General features: G+C 38.1%; 1 protein-coding gene across 4 annotated transcripts in view; it reads left to right on the top strand.

The window, feature by feature from the left end:
- Ndg (Nidogen) overlaps nucleotides 1-18603 on the top strand; it is a 224135-nt gene that overhangs the window by 92599 nt on the left and 112933 nt on the right. For all 4 annotated transcript variants that reach the window (XM_067153764.2, XM_067153761.2, XM_067153763.2 and 1 more), the window contains exons 6-10: nucleotides 1236-1330; nucleotides 2982-3125; nucleotides 12999-13232; nucleotides 14017-14217; nucleotides 15857-16075. In XM_067153764.2, the coding sequence (XP_067009865.1) occupies nucleotides 1236-1330; nucleotides 2982-3125; nucleotides 12999-13232; nucleotides 14017-14217; nucleotides 15857-16075 (893 nt within the window). The remainder of the gene's footprint in view (nucleotides 1-1235; nucleotides 1331-2981; nucleotides 3126-12998; nucleotides 13233-14016; nucleotides 14218-15856; nucleotides 16076-18603) is intronic.

Here is an 18603-nt window from a genome sequence, read left to right as displayed (position 1 = left end):
TGATAAGAGATGACTACCAAGGTAAGCAAAGTTTTGGATGTTCTGCAAGATCTTGTTATGGACTGTAATGGTAGGAGCAGTAGCATTGGCTTTGGGTGCAGACCGATGTAGGATCTGTGTCTTTTGGATGTTGAGACTTAGACCATTGCTCTTGTATGCTTTTGTGAAAGTATTTAGGATGGTCTGTAGATCTTCTTCTGAGCTGGCCAGAACAACATTGTCATCTGCATACTAGAGTTCCATAATCCAGGCAGTAGAAATCGTGGTCTTGGCACGCAGTCTGCTAAGTTTGAATACACCTCCTTCAAACATATGCTCTGTTTCTATATTCTGTGGTAGCTCACATGAAATATTACTCTTTTTAATATGTCATCACGCACATTTTATCTTTAATATAAAAAACTGTACATTGTCTTAGAATAAGTAATGTATTACATTGATATATTTGTTGTTTTATCTTTTTAATGTTCTTGTTAATGTTAATGTTTTTCAGATTAAGATGATCTCTAGGAGATTGAAATCAGTACTGTATTAATGTATTTTTAATGTGAATACTTACATTTTAAGATATCAATTCTTGATTAGGTGAGAAATCTCAATCTATAATTGTGACTGTTATACCATCAATATGGACCTATAATGAAATTAATAACTCATGACTGTCTAGCATCTCATGTACAGATGAAGTCCACCTGGTGGCCATGACCAGTAAGGCATCAAGTCTTTACAGTCCAGATGTGGTGGCATATAATTCCTACTCACTAGATTGTGTGTCAAAAGCCTGGGTTCAATTCCAAACTTGTCAGTGTTCATATGGAGTGGGACCATATGACACTGTTAAACCTTGGTGTTATTTGACAGAGTAGGCTATGCACTGCCACCAGGTTTCACTCTCTTCTTATCTCATGATCATCACAAACTACACACCACACAACAGGCAGTCATCACAATGAGTACAGAAACACATATACCTGTGTAATGATCTTTGCCTCTGAAGCAAGGAGATGGCATGCGCAAATAAATGAGGATGATCACAGTAAATGGACTCTTTTCCAAGTGTCTGGGCATTAGAAAACTCACAGACATAGATTTACAAATCATAAACATCTTGTAAACTAACTTTTGGAATGCCCCTTATGTAATGAATATGACTTTGATTGTACTTGTGTTTCAAAGAGTTGCACATTTAATGTTCACCAGTGTTTCTGAATAAGAGGATACTAATTTTTGAACAGGTGGTCTAACACAGGAGTTCCAGGGATGTGGATATTCCATATTGGGCAGATGAGTGAAACTGGTAATGTCATGCCTCCAGATCTAGAAATTGAAGGTAAGCTCAAACGATATCAATTATTCTTCATTCTCTGAATATCTTCTTCTATCTCAGTTATTCTGATAGCTCATTTAGTATGTTCCATATACTGTGCTATAATTTTACAACTGATGAAATTAATTTCTCAGGTACTGTATTGACTATAATGATCAAAAGAAAAAGAATCTATGTGTCCACCTATTCAATACATCTATAATTTAATAATAATGTCTTAGATTATTTTATACAATGGGTTCATGTTTTGGCTCCTTGAGCCTTCATCAGTCATAAAACTTTCACAATTGATCAAGATATAAAACAGACACTGTGGACACTATTCATTAAACAAAATCCACATGGCACTACAGCCCTAACAGTCCTTTGCCTACCAAGCGACCGCTGCTCAGCCTGAAGGCCTGCAGATTATGAGGTAGTAATAATAACTTCATGTGGCTGTTTCTAGCCGGCTTGTAAGGCAGACCCTCCGATGAGGGTGGGCGGCATCTGCCATGTGTAGGTAACTGCATGTTATTGTGGTGGAGGATAATGTTATGTGCGGTGTGTGAGTTGCAGGGATGTTGGGGACAGCACAAACACCCAGCCCCCGAGCTACTGGAAATAACCAATGAAGGTTAAAATCCCCGACCCGGCCGGGAATCGAACCCGGGACCCTCTGAACCGAAGGCCAGTACACTGACCATTCAGTCAACGAGTCGGACAAACTCGTGTCCTCATAGCGAGGTGGTGCAGCTCTTTTCAGGCACATCCCCATTGGAGGTGAGCTGCATGTACCATTTGAACCACATACCAGCCCTCCTGCCATTCTTAAATTTCTGGCAGTACCGGGAATCAAACCCGAGCCCCCGAGGACGGCAGCTAATAACACTAACCGTTATGCTACGGAAGCAGACCGATTACGAGGTGACACATAGTCAGTGCAACAAATCCTCTTGGTCGTTATCACAAAATCTCCTAAAATTAATCTTCTGATTCTCATTCACATCATGATCAACCAAACCACATCTGATTATTTCTTCATTGAAATTTCTACATACTGTGCATGGAACACTCCCATCAATGGTATATGTACTCTTCCAACTTGGTCTCATAATCTGTACCTTCAGTGACCTCAGGTAAGCTCAGTCGAATGTTATAAATGTTGCTGAACATTGAGGTAAAACCGTGTGCATGGTTTATTTCTCCACATGAATACATTTTCTGTAGTGTGAGATCTGTTTTCCACTTTGAAGTATACTATGCAGTTCCAGGCACATTCTTTAAACACTGTATAAGTGTGTGGCATGAATATGGTACTTCTTAAAATTGCATTCTTGTATAACACAAGTTAATTTCTTTTACTGATTGAGTAATAATAAAATAACTGATGATCTTGACTGAATAAATACATTTATAAAGAAAACTTTGGAGTCATTTAATGTTTGTGACCTTAAGATCTTGTCTGCATTCCCTTAGATATATCTCAAATTATTATTTCACAAAATTATTCAGAGGAATAACAAAAAAAATTAGGAGTATATTTAATAAATAAATATTTAGAGGGAACTTACACAGTAACTTTGAAACCATTATGGAGAACTTTGTATTAAAATTACTGAAAGGGTTACTAAAATCTTAAAGCCTAGAGTTGAACCAGCTGCCTCCCATGCAGGACAGGATTCTCTGGAGAGTACGTGTGAGGCTCGGGGCTCAACAACATGTCACAGCAAGGCCCAGTGTACAGACTACGAGGAGGGATTCTGCTGCTCTTGCCAATCAGGGTTCTACGGAAATGGACTCAGCTGTCTTATGGAAGGTAAGTTATGTATGTTCAGTTTTAACAAATTTTTGTACATAATCTATCTGGTATACACTGAGTGGCCAAAAGTCATGGGAAGACACTGAAAGTGATATTATTAAGGAGTTGCTCCTCCACGAGCCCTCAAAACGGCAGCAGTGTGGCAAGGCATCGACTCTATAAGGTGTTGGAATCGATCTGGAGGGATCTGGACCCACGCATCTTGCACTGCTGCCCACAATTGGTCTTGTGTAGTTGGTGCAGGGTTCATGGAGCATACACCAGCATCAATAGCACCATAGAGCGGTGGCATGGCACATTATCCTGTTGAAACATGGCATCTTTTTCAGGGATGCAGATGGTCTGAAAGAATATCCATAGAACGTTGGATAAGTGAAGGGAGTAACGTGGATACACTTTGGGCTAAATTTAAAGGAATCATTTGGGAAGGAGAGAAGAGATTTGTACCTGTTAAGAAGGGTAAAATGACCTCAGACCCTGTTTATTGTACAAGGGAAATAAGAAAATTAAAAAGAAAATGTAGAATAGTAAACAGGAAAATCAAAGAGGGTAGGGAGAGTAGAGAAACTAGAAAACAGCTAATGAGGGAACTGAATAGAGTGAAAAAGGAAGCAAAAGAGAATTATATGAATGGCATACTTCAAGAGGGTAATGACCACAAAGGGAAATGGATAAAGCTGTATTCATATATCAGGAATCAAAAAGGAAAAGGAATCCAAATATCTACAATGGTGGGAGAAGGGGGTAAACGCTATTTAACAGATACTGAGAAAGCAAACCTATTTAGTAGGGAATTTAGAGATTCAGTAGATGATTGTCAAGAGTTGGAAACCGAAACAGAAGGTAGAGAGGGAGAGAGACAGAGGGAAACAAGAAGCTTCTCATTCACAAACGAAGATATTTTCAGAGAAATCCAACTGCTTCAGCAAGGAAAAGCAGCAGGAAGTGATCAAATTACTGGGGAGGTATTAAAGACAATGGGGTGGTACATAGTGCCTTATTTAAAATTTCTCTTTGACTATGTCATAAATAATAGTGTAATACCAAAGGAATGGAAGGAATCTATAATAATACCAATTTATAAAGGAAAGGGTGATAAAAGGAAACCAGAGAACTACAGACCAATCAGCCTGACCAGTATAGTTTGTAAAATACTGGAGAGTTTAATATCGAAGTACATCAGAGGGATATGTGATGATAAAAATTGGTTCATGAGGAGCCAGTATGGATTTAGAAAGAAATTTTCTTGTGAGGCACAACTGGTGGGATTTCAGCAGGACATATCAGATCAGTTGGATTCAGGAGGTCAGTTAGATTGCATAGCCATAGATCTTTCCAAAGCCTTTGATAGAGTGGAACATGGAATATTATTAAAGAAATTGGAGGGAATAGGATTGGACGTAAGGGTTACACGTTGGATAAAAACATTTCTAAATTCAAGGGTTCAGAAAGTCAAAGTAGGAAATAATGTATCTCAGGAAGAGAAAGTTTGGAAGGGAATTGCACAGGGTAGTATAATCAGTCCGTTACTTTTCTTAATATACGCAAATGATTTAGGGAACAATATAACATCAAAAATAAGATTGTATGCAGATGACATAATTGTTTATAGGGAAATAAACAACATTGAGGATTGCTCAGAATTACAAAGGGACCTTGAAAGTATCCAACAGTGGGTTGAAGAAAATAATATGAAGGTTAATGGAGGCAAATCAACTGTTACAACTTTTACAAACAGGAGCTTTAAAACTGAATTTGAATATACTTTGGATGAGGTAGTTATCCCAAAAGATGGCAAGTGCAAATACTTAGGTGTGAGATTTGAAAGTAATTTGCACTGGAAGGGTCATATTGATGACATTGTTGGGAAAGCATACAGATCGTTACATATCATGATGAGGCTGCTTAAAGGATGCAACAAAGAATTAAAAGAAAAAAGATACTTGAGTATGGTTCGTCCATTATTGGAATATGCAAACAGTGTTTGGGATCCTCACCAAGAATACCTAATAAAAGAAATAGATAGCGTGCAGAGGAAAGCAGCAAGATTTGTAACAGGGGATTTCAGGAGAAAGAGTAGTGTATCAGAAATGTTAAAGGAACTTGGGTGGGAAACTTTAAGTAAGAGAAGGGAGAAAACTAGACTTATAGGATTATATAGAGCCTATACAGGAGAAGCAGCATGGGGAGATATCCGTGAGAGGCTTCAGTTGGAAAATAATTATATCGGCAGGACTGACCACAAATATAAAATTAGAAGGAATTTTAGCAGAAGCGATTGGGGTAAATTTTCATTCATTGGGAAGGGTGTGAGGGAGTGGAACAGTTTACCAGGGGTAGTGTTTGATCCTTTTCCAAAATCTGTACAAATATTCAAGAAGAGAATAAACAGCAACAGAGAAAATAAATGAAGTGTTAGAGGGCATTCGACCAGTGCAGGTTATTGTAAATAAAAAAAATGTGTGAAAATAAATTAATTCCATCCCCTGGTCTAAGGAGTTTGGACAGCCAAAGTAGGGGACTGCCGGTAGGGGTGAAGTACAGTGGGGACTTCGAGGGCCCTGGGACCGCTACGGTAGCTGTGAAGGCCCTTCAGGAACTCTGAAAAGTGGTGGAAAAAGGGGCTCTGGTTAAGACGCAGCAGGTCGTTATGCTACTTAGAATCCAGAACGGGTAAAAAAAAAAATAGTAAATAAATAAATGCAATGTAAATATTAATCTTATACCAGTTGTATAGTATCATTTGAAGTAATTCCACATACTGTATATCAGTTGACTATATTTGTAAGTAGTACAGGAGATATTATAAGTAGAATTTTGAAAACAATATAAATTCATTAAGGATGAGCTGTGTGTTTAATAGAAAACATTGTTAGCGTAAATTGTATAATATTGTATTATAGGAAAATTTTCTTCTCTTGTTAATTTAATATTTAGTGCTTGACAATAATGTATTTTAGTGTACCATTTGCCACCAAGGTAGACACCTCATTTGCAAATAAAGAGATTTTGATTTGATTTGACGTGCACCTGTCGGCGCTCCCTGCAGCCGGACAATGGGGCCTAATTGCGACCATGAGAACACCGCCCAGACCAGAACTGAGCCACCTCCCATCTGAACACAACCTTGTTGACACGCAGGTTCCATAGCTTCATGGGGCATATGCCACACTCTCACGCGCCCATCAGCTAAATAGAACCGGGCGAGTTGGCCGTGCGCGTACAGGCGCGCGGCTGTGAGCTTGCATCCGGGAGATAGTAGGTTCGAATCCCACTATCGGCAGCCCTGAAGATGGTTTTCCGTGGTTTCCCATTTTCACACCAGGCAAATGCTGGGGCTGTACCTTAATTAAGGCCACGGCCGCTTCCTTCCAACTCCTAGGCCTTTCCTATCCCATCGTCGCCATAAGACCTATCTGTGTCGGTGCGACGTAAAGCCCGTAGCAAAAAAAAAAAAAACTAAATAGAATTGGAACCAGGATTTATCGGACCATACCACATACCATCACAGTTTCATGGTTCATTGCCGATGTTCGCGGGCCCATGCATGTCGTTGACCTCTGTGTCGAAGTGTCAGCAAAGGGACATGAGAAATTGGTTCCTGACCCCCAACATTCAGCTGGGCGGTGATCTGACTCGCAGTAGCCTGTTGAACGCCCAGTATGGTTCTGCAGAGATGACGTGATGTCCGTTTCTTTAAACACCTGTGGTCTTCCCATGCTGCAGTTTACGCAGGTGGTAACATTCTCCCTGCAATATTGAAGATCCACACTCGAAACTGTTGACCTCAGAAACCCAAATTCGCGTGTAATCTCCGCAATGCTATGATCCATGCGCTGTGCGCTGATGATTATCCCCTGTTCAAAGTCTGTTAACTCACGATATGTTGCCATCTTCATGACACTGGTGTCCATGACAGATTGCTCAGCTATGCCACAGCTAGCCACAATGCTTAGGGGTCATACACGGCACATTTTCTAATGGGACACCCCTTCCTGTGACTTTTGGCCACTCATTGTGTGAATTGTTCTTATAAATATCTCAATACTATGAGACACTAGTAATAGAAGTCTATTCTTCTCATGAGGGAATTAGTGCAAGTTGTAATCACAGAGTTGTGAGTTATGTTGATGGGATTGACATTGTAGATTATAAATATGCATACATTATGCAACATCATCAGTGGTGGTGGTGATTATCATTTTAAGAGGAAGTACAAGTGGATGACTATCCTCTATTAGAAGATAGGAAAACTTAAAAGGGTCCACCTTTTCAATACAAAAATGTTATAGTTTATTTATAACATGTATTTGCACTTGGAACTAGTTTCGACGCTGTTTGGCGTCATCATCAGCCAAAATGTGGGAAATAGGCCAGCATGTAGGAATTTATATTACACAAGGTGTTACATTAAACAATACACATCTTACAAGGAGATAAAAACAGGGACGAATATAGAAACAAATGAATCGTTGAGAAGGCAAAAGTTATACATATTAAAATAACCTTAACCACACATCTTGCAGTGCGAAAGTATTCTTCTTGAATGATTCCTGGATATAAAACACACGCGCACACATTTCTGAAGAGCCAGCAGGCAGGACAAAGTAAAGTGAAACCTTAAGAGTTCTTCTGAGAAGAGTTCATCATTTTTTCTATGTTCCGACTAACTAATGAAGTCTCCCTTGAGTTCCTGATAAACATACACAACAGGAAATTCTCCTTCACTCTCAACAATAGCTATAAAGACCAACGGTAAATTTCATTTTAAATATTGTGCAGAGACGTGAAAGCATGATCTTGAACATGATATAACTCCTTCATTTAACCCAATTTTTTACACAAGGTGTTACATTAAATAATACACATCTTACGAGGAGATAAAAACAGGGACGAATGTAGAAACACATGCATCGTTGAGAAAGCAAAAGTTATACATATTAAAAATAAGCTTAACCACACAACTTGCAGTGCGAAAATATTTGCCTTGAATGATTCCTGAATACAAAACGCATGCGCGCACACTTCTAAAGAGCCAGCAGGCAGGAAAAAGTAAGGTGAAACCTTAAGAGTTCTTCTGAGAAGAGTTCATCATTCTTTCTATGTTCCGACTAACTAATGAAGTCTCCCTTGAGTTCCTGATAAACATACACAACAGGAAATTAAACAATACACATCTTACAAGGAGATAAAAACAGGAAAAGTTATACATATTAAAAATAACCTTAACCACACATCTTGTAGTGCGAAAATATTCGTCTTGAATGATTCCTGAATACAAAACACACGCGCACACATTTCTGAAGAGCCAGCAGGCAGGACAAAGTAAAGTGAAACCTTAAGAGTTCTTCTGAGAAGAGTTCATCATTTTTTCTATGTTCCGACTAACTAATGAAGTCTCCCTTGAGTTCCTGATAAACATACACAACAGGAAATTCTCCTTCACTCTCAACAATAGCTATAAAGACCAACGGTAAATTTCATTTTAAATATTGTGCAGAGACGTGAAAGCATGATCTTGAACATGATATAACTCCTTCATTTAACCCAATTTTTTACACAAGGTGTTACATTAAATAATACACATCTTACGAGGAGATAAAAACAGGGACGAATGTAGAAACACATGCATCGTTGAGAAAGCAAAAGTTATACATATTAAAAATAAGCTTAACCACACAACTTGCAGTGCGAAAATATTTGCCTTGAATGATTCCTGAATACAAAACGCACGCGCACACACTTCTAAAGAGCCAGCAGGCAGGAAAAAGTAAGGTGAAACCTTAAGAGTTCTTCTGAGAAGAGTTCATCATTCTTTCTATGTTCCGACTAACTAATGAAGTCTCCCTTGAGTTCCTGATAAACATACACAACAGGAAATTAAACAATACACATCTTACAAGGAGATAAAAACAGGAAAAGTTATACATATTAAAAATAACCTTAACCACACATCTTGTAGTGCGAAAATATTCATCTTGAATGATTCCTGAATACAAAACACGCGCGCACACATTTCTGAAGAGCCAGCAGGCAGGAAAAAGTAAAGTGAAACCTTAAGAGTTCTTCTGAGAAGAGTTCATCATTTTTTTCTATGTTCCGACTAACTAATGAAGTCTCCCTTGAGTTCCTGATAAACATACACAACAGGAAATTCTCCTTCACTCTCAACAATAGCTATAAAGACCAACGGTAAATTTCATTTTAAATATTGTGCAGAGACGTGAAAGCATGATCTTGAACATGATATAACTCCTTCATTTAACCCAATTTTTTACACAAGGTGTTACATTAAACAATACACATCTTACGAGGAGATAAAAACAGGGACGAATGTAGAAACAAATGCATCGTTGATAAAGCAAAAGTTATACATATTAAAAATAAGCTTAACCACACAACTTGCAGTGCGAAAATATTTGCCTTGAATGATTCCTGAATACAAAACACATGCGCACACATTTCTAAAGAGCCAGCAGGCAGGAAAATGTAAGGTGAAACGTTAAGAGTTCTTCTGAGAAGAGTTCATCATTCTTTCTATGTTCCGACTAACTAATGAAGTCTCCCTTGAGTTCCTGATAAACATACACAACAGGAAATTCTCCTTAACTCTCAACAATAGCTATAAAAAGACCAACGGTAAATTGTATTTTAAATACTGTGCAGAGATGTGAAAGCCTGATCTTGAACATGATATAACTTCTTCATTTAACCACCTTTGAAAGTCTCTCTCTATATTACATAGCTTCATTAACACACCATTCTGTAGATGCACAAAATAATCTTGTAATCTTCACAGGTCCGGTATTCAGCTCGACAAGAATATAAAATTGGTATTAAGGAAAATGTTTTTGAGAGTTTGGAGGTTGACTGTGCCAGTATTTGTGGTGTATTGTTGCAGCGTTACGTGTAGGGTGGGGGCAGGTTTCTATGATGTTTATTGCGGGACATGAGGCGGTAAAGCTATGGCGTGAGATGAAGAGGAACAGAGCGTGTTGGATAGTTTAGGTCTGGGGAGCGGCCATTGTTGGATTAGGAGGGGAGAGGGGAGGAGCGGTAGGGGAGGAGGAGTGGAAGGAGGGGAAGTATGGAGGGTGATGTGGTGAAAGTGTGTGGCGTGACAAAGTATTATGCATAATCTGAAAAACAGATCTGTTTTTCGGGATATTCATGTTTTTGAAAAATTCAATGAGAAAGTCGAATAGGATCTTTGGTTTCTCTGAGATATCATTTAAGTTTAGGTTGGGATTGAAATATTGGTCTAAATGAATATAGAGGTTTTCAGTGACGTCTAGGAAAGAACCTTTGTTTAGAATATCTAATACCTCAAGATCTTGATTTATTTCAGTAAAGTTGTGCTTAAATTCTTTTATATGTAGGCCGACCGCAGAAAAATAGTTGTGTTTTATGGCATTGACATGTTCTGCATATCTGATTTTAAAGCTGCGTCCTGTTTGCCCTAGGTAAGAACTTTTGCAGTCTTGGCAAGAAAACCTATATACACCTGATTTAGAAAAAGGACTACTTTTATTTATTGATGAAGAGTTGTGTAGGATCTCTGTGCTTCTATTGTTAGTACGAAAGGCTATTTTAACGTTGTGTTTTTTAAGAACGTTAGTGACGTTGTAAATTTCTTTATTGAAGGTAAATGTGGAAAACGTGGCAGTGCTAGTATTGTCTTTTATTAGGGTGGTTATTGGGCGGTGTCTGAATTTATTGATTATTCTTTCAATAAAGGATTCATTATATCCATTGAATTTTGCTATAGAGCGAATGGTGTTCAATTCTTTATTTAAGTTTTTTCTTGACATCGGAATTTTGAATGCTCGGTCTACTAAGCTATTATATGTAGCCGCTTTGTGTGTTTGGGGGTGTAGTGAGTCATTTCTTATAGTAGTGGCCGTTTGAGTGGGCTTTCTATAGATACTATATGTGAACGAAGAGGGGTGCCTATTGTTTGTTAACTGCATCAACACTGAAAGAAATGGCTTTCTTCTTAGCAAAAAATTAAAAAATAACAAAATGTTTACAGTGTCTAAGTGGACTTTGTATAATGTCAGACATTGTTGCTTGTAAGTGAAATATAAGGTTTCACTTTACTTTGTCCTGCCTGCTGGCTCTTCAGAAATGTGTGCGCGCGTGTTTTATATTCAGGAATCATTCAAGAAGAATACTTTCGCACTGCAAGATGTGTGGTTAAGGTTATTTTAATATGTATAACTTTTGCTTTCTCAACGATTCATTTGTTTCTATATTCGTCCCTGTTTTTATCTCCTTGTAAGATGTGTATTGTTTAATGTAATGCCTTGTGTAATATAAATGCCTACATGCTGGCCTATTTCCCACATTTTGGCTGATGATGAGGCCAAACAGCGTCGAAACTAGTTCCAAGTGCAAATACATGTTATAAATAAACTATAACATTTTTGTATTGAAAAGGTGGACCATTTTAAGTTTTCCTATCTTCCATTCTCAGTTCAATACGGACAAAAATGAAATTCTTAGGTTTATCCTCTATTAACAATAATCACACGAGAAAAAGAAAGAGGTCCAACCCTTAGAAGAATGAAGGGCATGAAAATGAAAAACTCCCTAAATCTCGCAAATCTAATATCGTCAAAGGTGAAACAGAACAAGAGTTAGCCAAGGGAGATTGGATAGGAAAGATGAAATTGAGAAGCCCGGTGCAAGTAAGTGGAAGAATGCTAGACTCAGCCAGGGCCCAGTGGTGACTACCACCTATATTGGTTCTATCATGGTTTGTCTGAAGAGAATCAATCAAAAGAAGAAACTCTCCTGCTGTGTGGTGGAAGAAGTTGTCTCGAAAAATTATGCGATTATTTGGTTTGTAATTAGGCCAAGCTTGAGGACACTTGAACCAGATCTTGTGGCTTTACCATACAGAATGCCTTTTATACAGTATTGGTGCCTTAGACATTACTGAAGTAACTTCATCATATGACCTTGGGTGTGGTCTATAACGACTACGGCAGACATATATCCTGAATCAGCTGTTGTTGATGTGTTTTTAAAGGAATTTATAAGCTTTTAAGTCTTTCTAAATATAAAATGCAACACTTGGAACACAAAAACATTCCTGTAAGAGATAGATAATTATTATTCCACTTTTAAATGTCCATTTTTTACAGGTATGTTACAGTGTTCTAAGTGTAACATTTCATGTTTCAACAGACTGGAAAGCTTGTAAGTTCTATTAACTGCATCAACACTGAAAGAAATGGCTTTCTTCTTAGCAAAAAATTAAAAAATAACAAAATGTTTACAGTGTCTAAGTGGACTTTGTATAATGTTAGACATTGTTGCTTGTAAGTGAAACATAAAATATCAACCTTGATAACCATATTGATAACCTTGAAGGATATTATGCTGCAGCTGATATTTTTCACCTCTCAGTAAGTGACCCAAACAACAGATTTTACTGTATCTCATGATCCTTAGAAGTTGTCCTTGTGTACTAGCTCTTAGCAGGCCTTCACTATTTGTAACCTTATGAATCCAGGATGTTTGTAACATTCTACTATAAAGATACATTTCAAAATCCTGGAGTCAATTAATTGTATTGGACTTGAGGGTCCATATGTCTACAATAGCACATGTACTTTACATATTTTACATTCTCCCATGCACATGGCTGATGACCATAGAGTTAGTATTATTTATTTACCACAGTTCTGAACAGAAATATGGAAGGTCTAGTGAAAAAACGTTTGAGCCCCATGTACATATAAAATGTTCCCTAGACCTATCTAAGGTCCTTTACAAAGTAGCACCTATGGGAGCACTGAACTTGTAATGACCATTTTCTTGCGTATTACATTGATTCCTGATTTTGTCTGTCATTTTCCACAGGAATACCACTGCGAGTGAATGGCAAGATGACTGGCAACATCAATGAGGTGGACCTCTCACAAGTAGACGTACAGTCCTACGTGGTGACCCCTGATGGCCGCACCTACACTGCTGTGTCTCGTGTGCCCGAGACCATTGGCTTTGACATGCAGATATTAAACATCTTGGGAGGTGTTATTGGCTGGCTGTTTGCTCGCCCAATCAAAAATGCAATGAATGGGTACCAGCTCACAGGTTTGAATCAATTACATAACACATGTTTTGTGAGCTTGCAGCATAAATATATTATCAACATTGTTATCAGAACCATCACATAAATGCCTTCAGTATGAAGTCCTATGATGGTGTTCTTCCTACAGGCAGGTTTTCACACAACATTGACTTTCCACATATCTCCTCATCAGCACGTCTCTTCCTTCCACTTTTATAGTATATTTTAAGACCTCTTTTCTTTTCCCTTTCACCATCCCCTACATGGCATCCACAAGCAGGTACTCTCTTCTCAACCAGGTTTTCTTCCTATTTCTTGACATCTCTAGTGTAACATTTTAGCATCTCCTCATTTGTCACTTTTCAGCTCAACTGATTGTTTTCCTTCTCCATTACACCCACATATCCTTTCACAAAAGCACTGAATTTATAGTCAATTATGATAAAATTTAACACCATTTATTTTTAAAACATTTATTAGTCAAATTATATAAATAACAAATAGTATATGGGAAAGTGGGTATTTGGCCAGTTTTTTTAAATCTGCCTTGACAGGAATGTTAACCCTGAAAAACAGGATATGTCTGAGTAAAACCACTTGTATTACAACCCTAATCAGCCCCCCCCCCCTCCACCCAACAAACTTTTACTGCATCTTTCCAATCTCTTTCTTCTTCAGTCAACACATTTGTCTTGTTTTTCTCCATGCTTATTTTCATTCCATAATTACCTCAATATTAGTATCTATTTTAATTTTGAAGGAAATATTACTTTTTTCCTCAGCCTTTAATAATGTAAATGTTTCCAGGTGGTGTTTTCCAGCATACAGCAGAAATAACATTCCCTCAAACAGGTCATAAAGTTACCCTTAAACAGAACTACTTGGGCCTGGATGTCTTTGATCAACTAAAACTGGAAGCAGAAATCCATGGTTCAATTCCTGCTGTCCCGTTTGGAACAAGAATACAGATATCAGAATATGAGGAGCATTATACTCGCACTGCACCTGGTAAGTAATAAGAAATTATAGGAAATAAAATGAATGGACATTCCATAATATGAGTGATATTCAAAACTGGGAAGAATTGAAAATGTTCAACACTTTGTGAATTCCATCTGATCTATCAGTCTCTTGCCTGGTATTCTGCCTCAGCATGAGGAGACCATACCTACATATTCCTGAAAATGGCAAGTACCATGAAGATAGTGATATCCCAGTGTTGTCTGTCAGTCTTCATCAGTTAGAAGGAGGAACAGAATGGACAAGAAAGAGAAACACAGCGCATTTATAATTTGGTCCTCTCCTCTCCTCTCCTCTCCTCTCCTCTCCTCTCCTCTCCTCTCCTCTCCTCTCCTCTCCTCTCAAGCCTTGTAAAACATGGCTAGAGGTCCTTTACTTAGTGGCAAAAATGAGCTCCTTTCTGAACTCTGTTGGTGATTTCAGCTGAGCTTCAGTAGTTTTGAGTTACAATACTGCCAGGATGTTGTATGTAAATGATAAACTTCTAATTTCTTTCCATCCAGCATAATGTTCATATGTCCTCTTTGCCTGCTCATTTTCATTGCTCTTCTTTCTGTAGGACTGATTTTAAGGCCAAACTCCTTGAAGTGGTAGTTCCAGGTGTTCAGTTTATGTTGTATTTTATCTTCTGTGCAACCTTGTATCACTAAACCCTCTGCGAAAGCAAGTGCCTAAAAATAAATTCTGGAATTCTGCTGTTTCATGATTTCATCCATTACAAATGCTGACAAAGCACTGCCTTTGTTGTGACAAACCAATCTGAATATCCACTCCCTATTTGGACACAGGTCTAAAAATGATTATAGAGTATTTTCACTTTTGTGATAAGATATTCTGACACTTTTCTTCTTGTTAGACATTCCCAGGTCTTGTCCCTAGGTAAGCTGCCAAGAGCCTTTTCTATGTCCAAGAAAACCAAGATGATATCTCTTCCTTTCTCCCAGTATTTCTTCATAATCATCCTAACAGTTACCACATTTATGACTGTTTCCTGTTTTGAAGAGGAGGAACTGTAATGCCCTTTTTCCAATCTTCTGGAATCTGTTCGTCCTTCCAGATGGTATTCATAACTCTGAATAGCCAACAAAGTTCATGGATTTCTGCAGCCTCTATCATTTCGATGCTCACTTCACCCACACCAGGTGACCTACCATTATGCATACTCTCCAAGGCATTTTCAACTTCAAACCAGGTTAGAGGAGGCTCAGTCTCACAACTTCAGAACCATCCTCTTCCATCTCCATCTGATCCTTTCTATTATTGAGCTGAGCAAAATATTTCCTCATCTCTTTTCGAATGTCCTCTTCTTTCCATACAATAGCTCTGTCACTGGCTTCCATACCCTTCACAGAAACATAAGTATTTCTTCTGTTACTCACAATTCTATACAAAAGCTTCTTGGTTTTGCCATCCTTTTCTAGTTTTTTAGTAAAAGCCATCCAACACTTTTCTTTCTCTGATTTTATTAATCTCTTAGCTTAAAGTTTCAGTTCTCTATACTTCTGCTCTAATTCAGCCTGATTTAATTTTTTCTTGCACCCTTCTAGTTCTCCTTATCTCTTTCTTTCCTAGAAATTAGGAATTTTTCAACTATGAGAAGGAGTCTTCTTTTTTTCTTTTCTTACAGGAATAATACAGTCCCAGTCAAGTCAGTCCTTTAGGTTGGAGGGTGTGCCGGTCGATAATCCATTCTCTGTTGAGCAGACCATCAAGTATGAAGAGTGTGCCCACCATCCTGTCAACATTAGCACTCTCCGTCTTAAAGTTGCAAGAAATCTCATCACTTATGAAGCCAAGGAGAAAATCATTCGTTATGGAATGACAAGCAAAGTTACTCCACTGGAAGGTAAGCATACAGGAATTTTCAGTCAGGAAAAGGTCTTAAGTTCTATAGTCAATAAAATGTGTGCTCATTATCCTGAATTCCCCTTATCATTCAAATGCAGTCAGGTTGAAGAAAAATGGCTCCTCTCCATTATACTCTAACTCACCATCATTTCTCAATACATAACAGTGTACATTATTAATTGCAGAGTTAAAATCCCTAAAACTGTACTGAAGAAGAAAACCAAAGATCAGGATTTGGGAATTGGAGGAGGAGGATAAAAGAATGGCATTCCAAGATTGGATAAAAAGGAAGTTGCCTAACATGGAAATACGAAGTGGAGAAGAAGAGTGGGAAAATTTAACCCTCTCATGCATGAATTTAAGAAAAATTTAATTAAAAATATTGTAATACGATTTTCCTGGTTAAAATGACCCTATTAGATGATACAAACATAACACAAAATGAAGTTGCCATACTTTGCGGGAATTTGTTGTCCTCTTATGAGGACAAAATGCATTTAGTGGAATAATGTCAACAAGTCATACATTTACTACTTTGGTTTATTATACTAGTATTTACAAGAACTTTTTGCACCTGAGGCAATTGTATGAGTACAGCGAAATTACACTGGTCCTACTGGGGCATTTATATGTAACTGATGTACTTCACATGTTCATATTTCAGGCAATGGTATGGAAACTCTGAAAGCACTCTGGATGTAGTGGTACATTACATTTTCCACAAATATACTGGGTTTACTTGCGCAGTTTTTGTCATGGCACCTGTTAGCATTTCTAGCCTCTGTTTTCTGCGGATAGTGTACTACTCCATCCATCCTTTTTTCAGCAGGCACAGTATGTGTAGCCTGTTTCTTGAGTGGTAGTGATGGGCCATTTGTGCATCGCCGTCCCCTCTTCTGTGGTGCTTCTTCTGCCTCACCACTGAAGACAAGTCTTGTTGCCACTCGACTCTTGAACTCGAGCAGGTCCATAGGGGTCTTACAGTCCATTTTCCATAGTAACCAAGCATTTAGAACTGTGGCATTTAGCATATGGTAACTATCCTGCGAAATACTGTGATAAGAGGCACGTCAGCACAAACCTTACACTGAGGTTATGCAATCATTTCTCATAATTATTGCTGTTACAATTTTAATGGCCGGCTCTGTGGTGTAGGGGTAGTGTGCCTGCCTCTTACCCGGAGGCCCCGGGTTTGATTTCTGGCCAGGTCAGGGATTTTTACCTGGACCTGAGGGCTGGTTCGAGGTCTACTCAGCCTACGTGATTAGAATTAAGGAGCTATCTGACGGTGAGATAGCGGCCCCGGTCTAGAAAGCCAGGAGTGGGGGCCGAGAGGATTCGTTGTGCTGACCACACAACACCTCGTAATCTGCAGGCCTTCGGGGTGAGCGGCGGTCGCTTGGTGGGCCTAGGCCCTTCAAGGGCTTGGTGCCATGGGGTTTGGTTTGGTTTTTTACAATTTTAATACATTCTTTAAAATTGTAAGTTGCAAACCTACCTGAGACATCTTCACAGTGAAACAGCTCAAAGTAAATGTAGTATGTTGTTTGACACTGGAGAAACACGAACACTGATTATTTCATGGAATCATTTAAATGCTGCTATCTGGTGGAAATGTTGTAAAGTACTATAATCTTGTCGTACAAACATCACTCGCTCATCTGATAACATTACAAACCATTTGGAGGATCCTGGAAAATAAATATTGGCTGAAGCAGTTGAGAATACAAGCTAACCTCCAAAATAACAAGTTTGCATGATGTCCTCATATGTGGACTCCCATATTATACCAATATTGTGTGAAGACTATAAACCAGAATAAGCTAAATTATATTGGTAATGATAGTAGAATACACAAAATGAAGAACTACACACTTACCTTGGGCATTTTCAAGACAGGAACAGCTCAAAAGAATTGGAAACTATGATGACTTCTCATAAAATGGCAAACCATGAATAATCATGTTTTCAATGATGCCAATTAAATGTTGCCACCAATGGGTTCTTTTTAAAACCGATGTTTTCAACTCTTAGCAATCAAAAATAATCTTTTAATAACTTTATCTCCGTCTTTGGAAACTCCAGGGAATAAATAATGCCTAAAAATTCGGATGTCCTCACATGAGGACACCATGCATGAGAGGGTTAAGACAAACCTTTGTGGAAGCAGCAATTGAGGTATGCGGAAAAACAAAAGCAAAGGTTAAGGGAAAGGAGACATAGTGGTGGACAGAAAAAATAAAAAATAAATAAAAGAAAGGAACAAGGTGAAGAAAGAAATGGATAAGGAAAAGCAAAAAACGTATCAGAGGGATGAGAATAATAGAAAGGTTACTTGTGGAATACAAAAGATTGAAGCTACAAGTAAAGAGGAGTATCAAGGAAGAAAAGGAGAAATGTTAGGGAGAGTTTACCAATAAAATTGACCAAGATAGTTGTGGAAATCAGAAACTATTATACAGAGTAATAAAATCGAAAAGAATAAATCAAGAAAAAAGTCAAGGCATTAGAGAGAGAAGATAGATC

The sequence above is a fragment of the Anabrus simplex genome, chromosome 9 (genome assembly GCF_040414725.1).
Source record: "Anabrus simplex isolate iqAnaSimp1 chromosome 9, ASM4041472v1, whole genome shotgun sequence".
Taxonomy (NCBI): Eukaryota; Metazoa; Arthropoda; class Insecta; order Orthoptera; family Tettigoniidae; genus Anabrus; species Anabrus simplex.
Note: the sequence above shows the minus strand (reverse complement) of the source record. Positions and strands in the feature narration are given on the sequence as shown.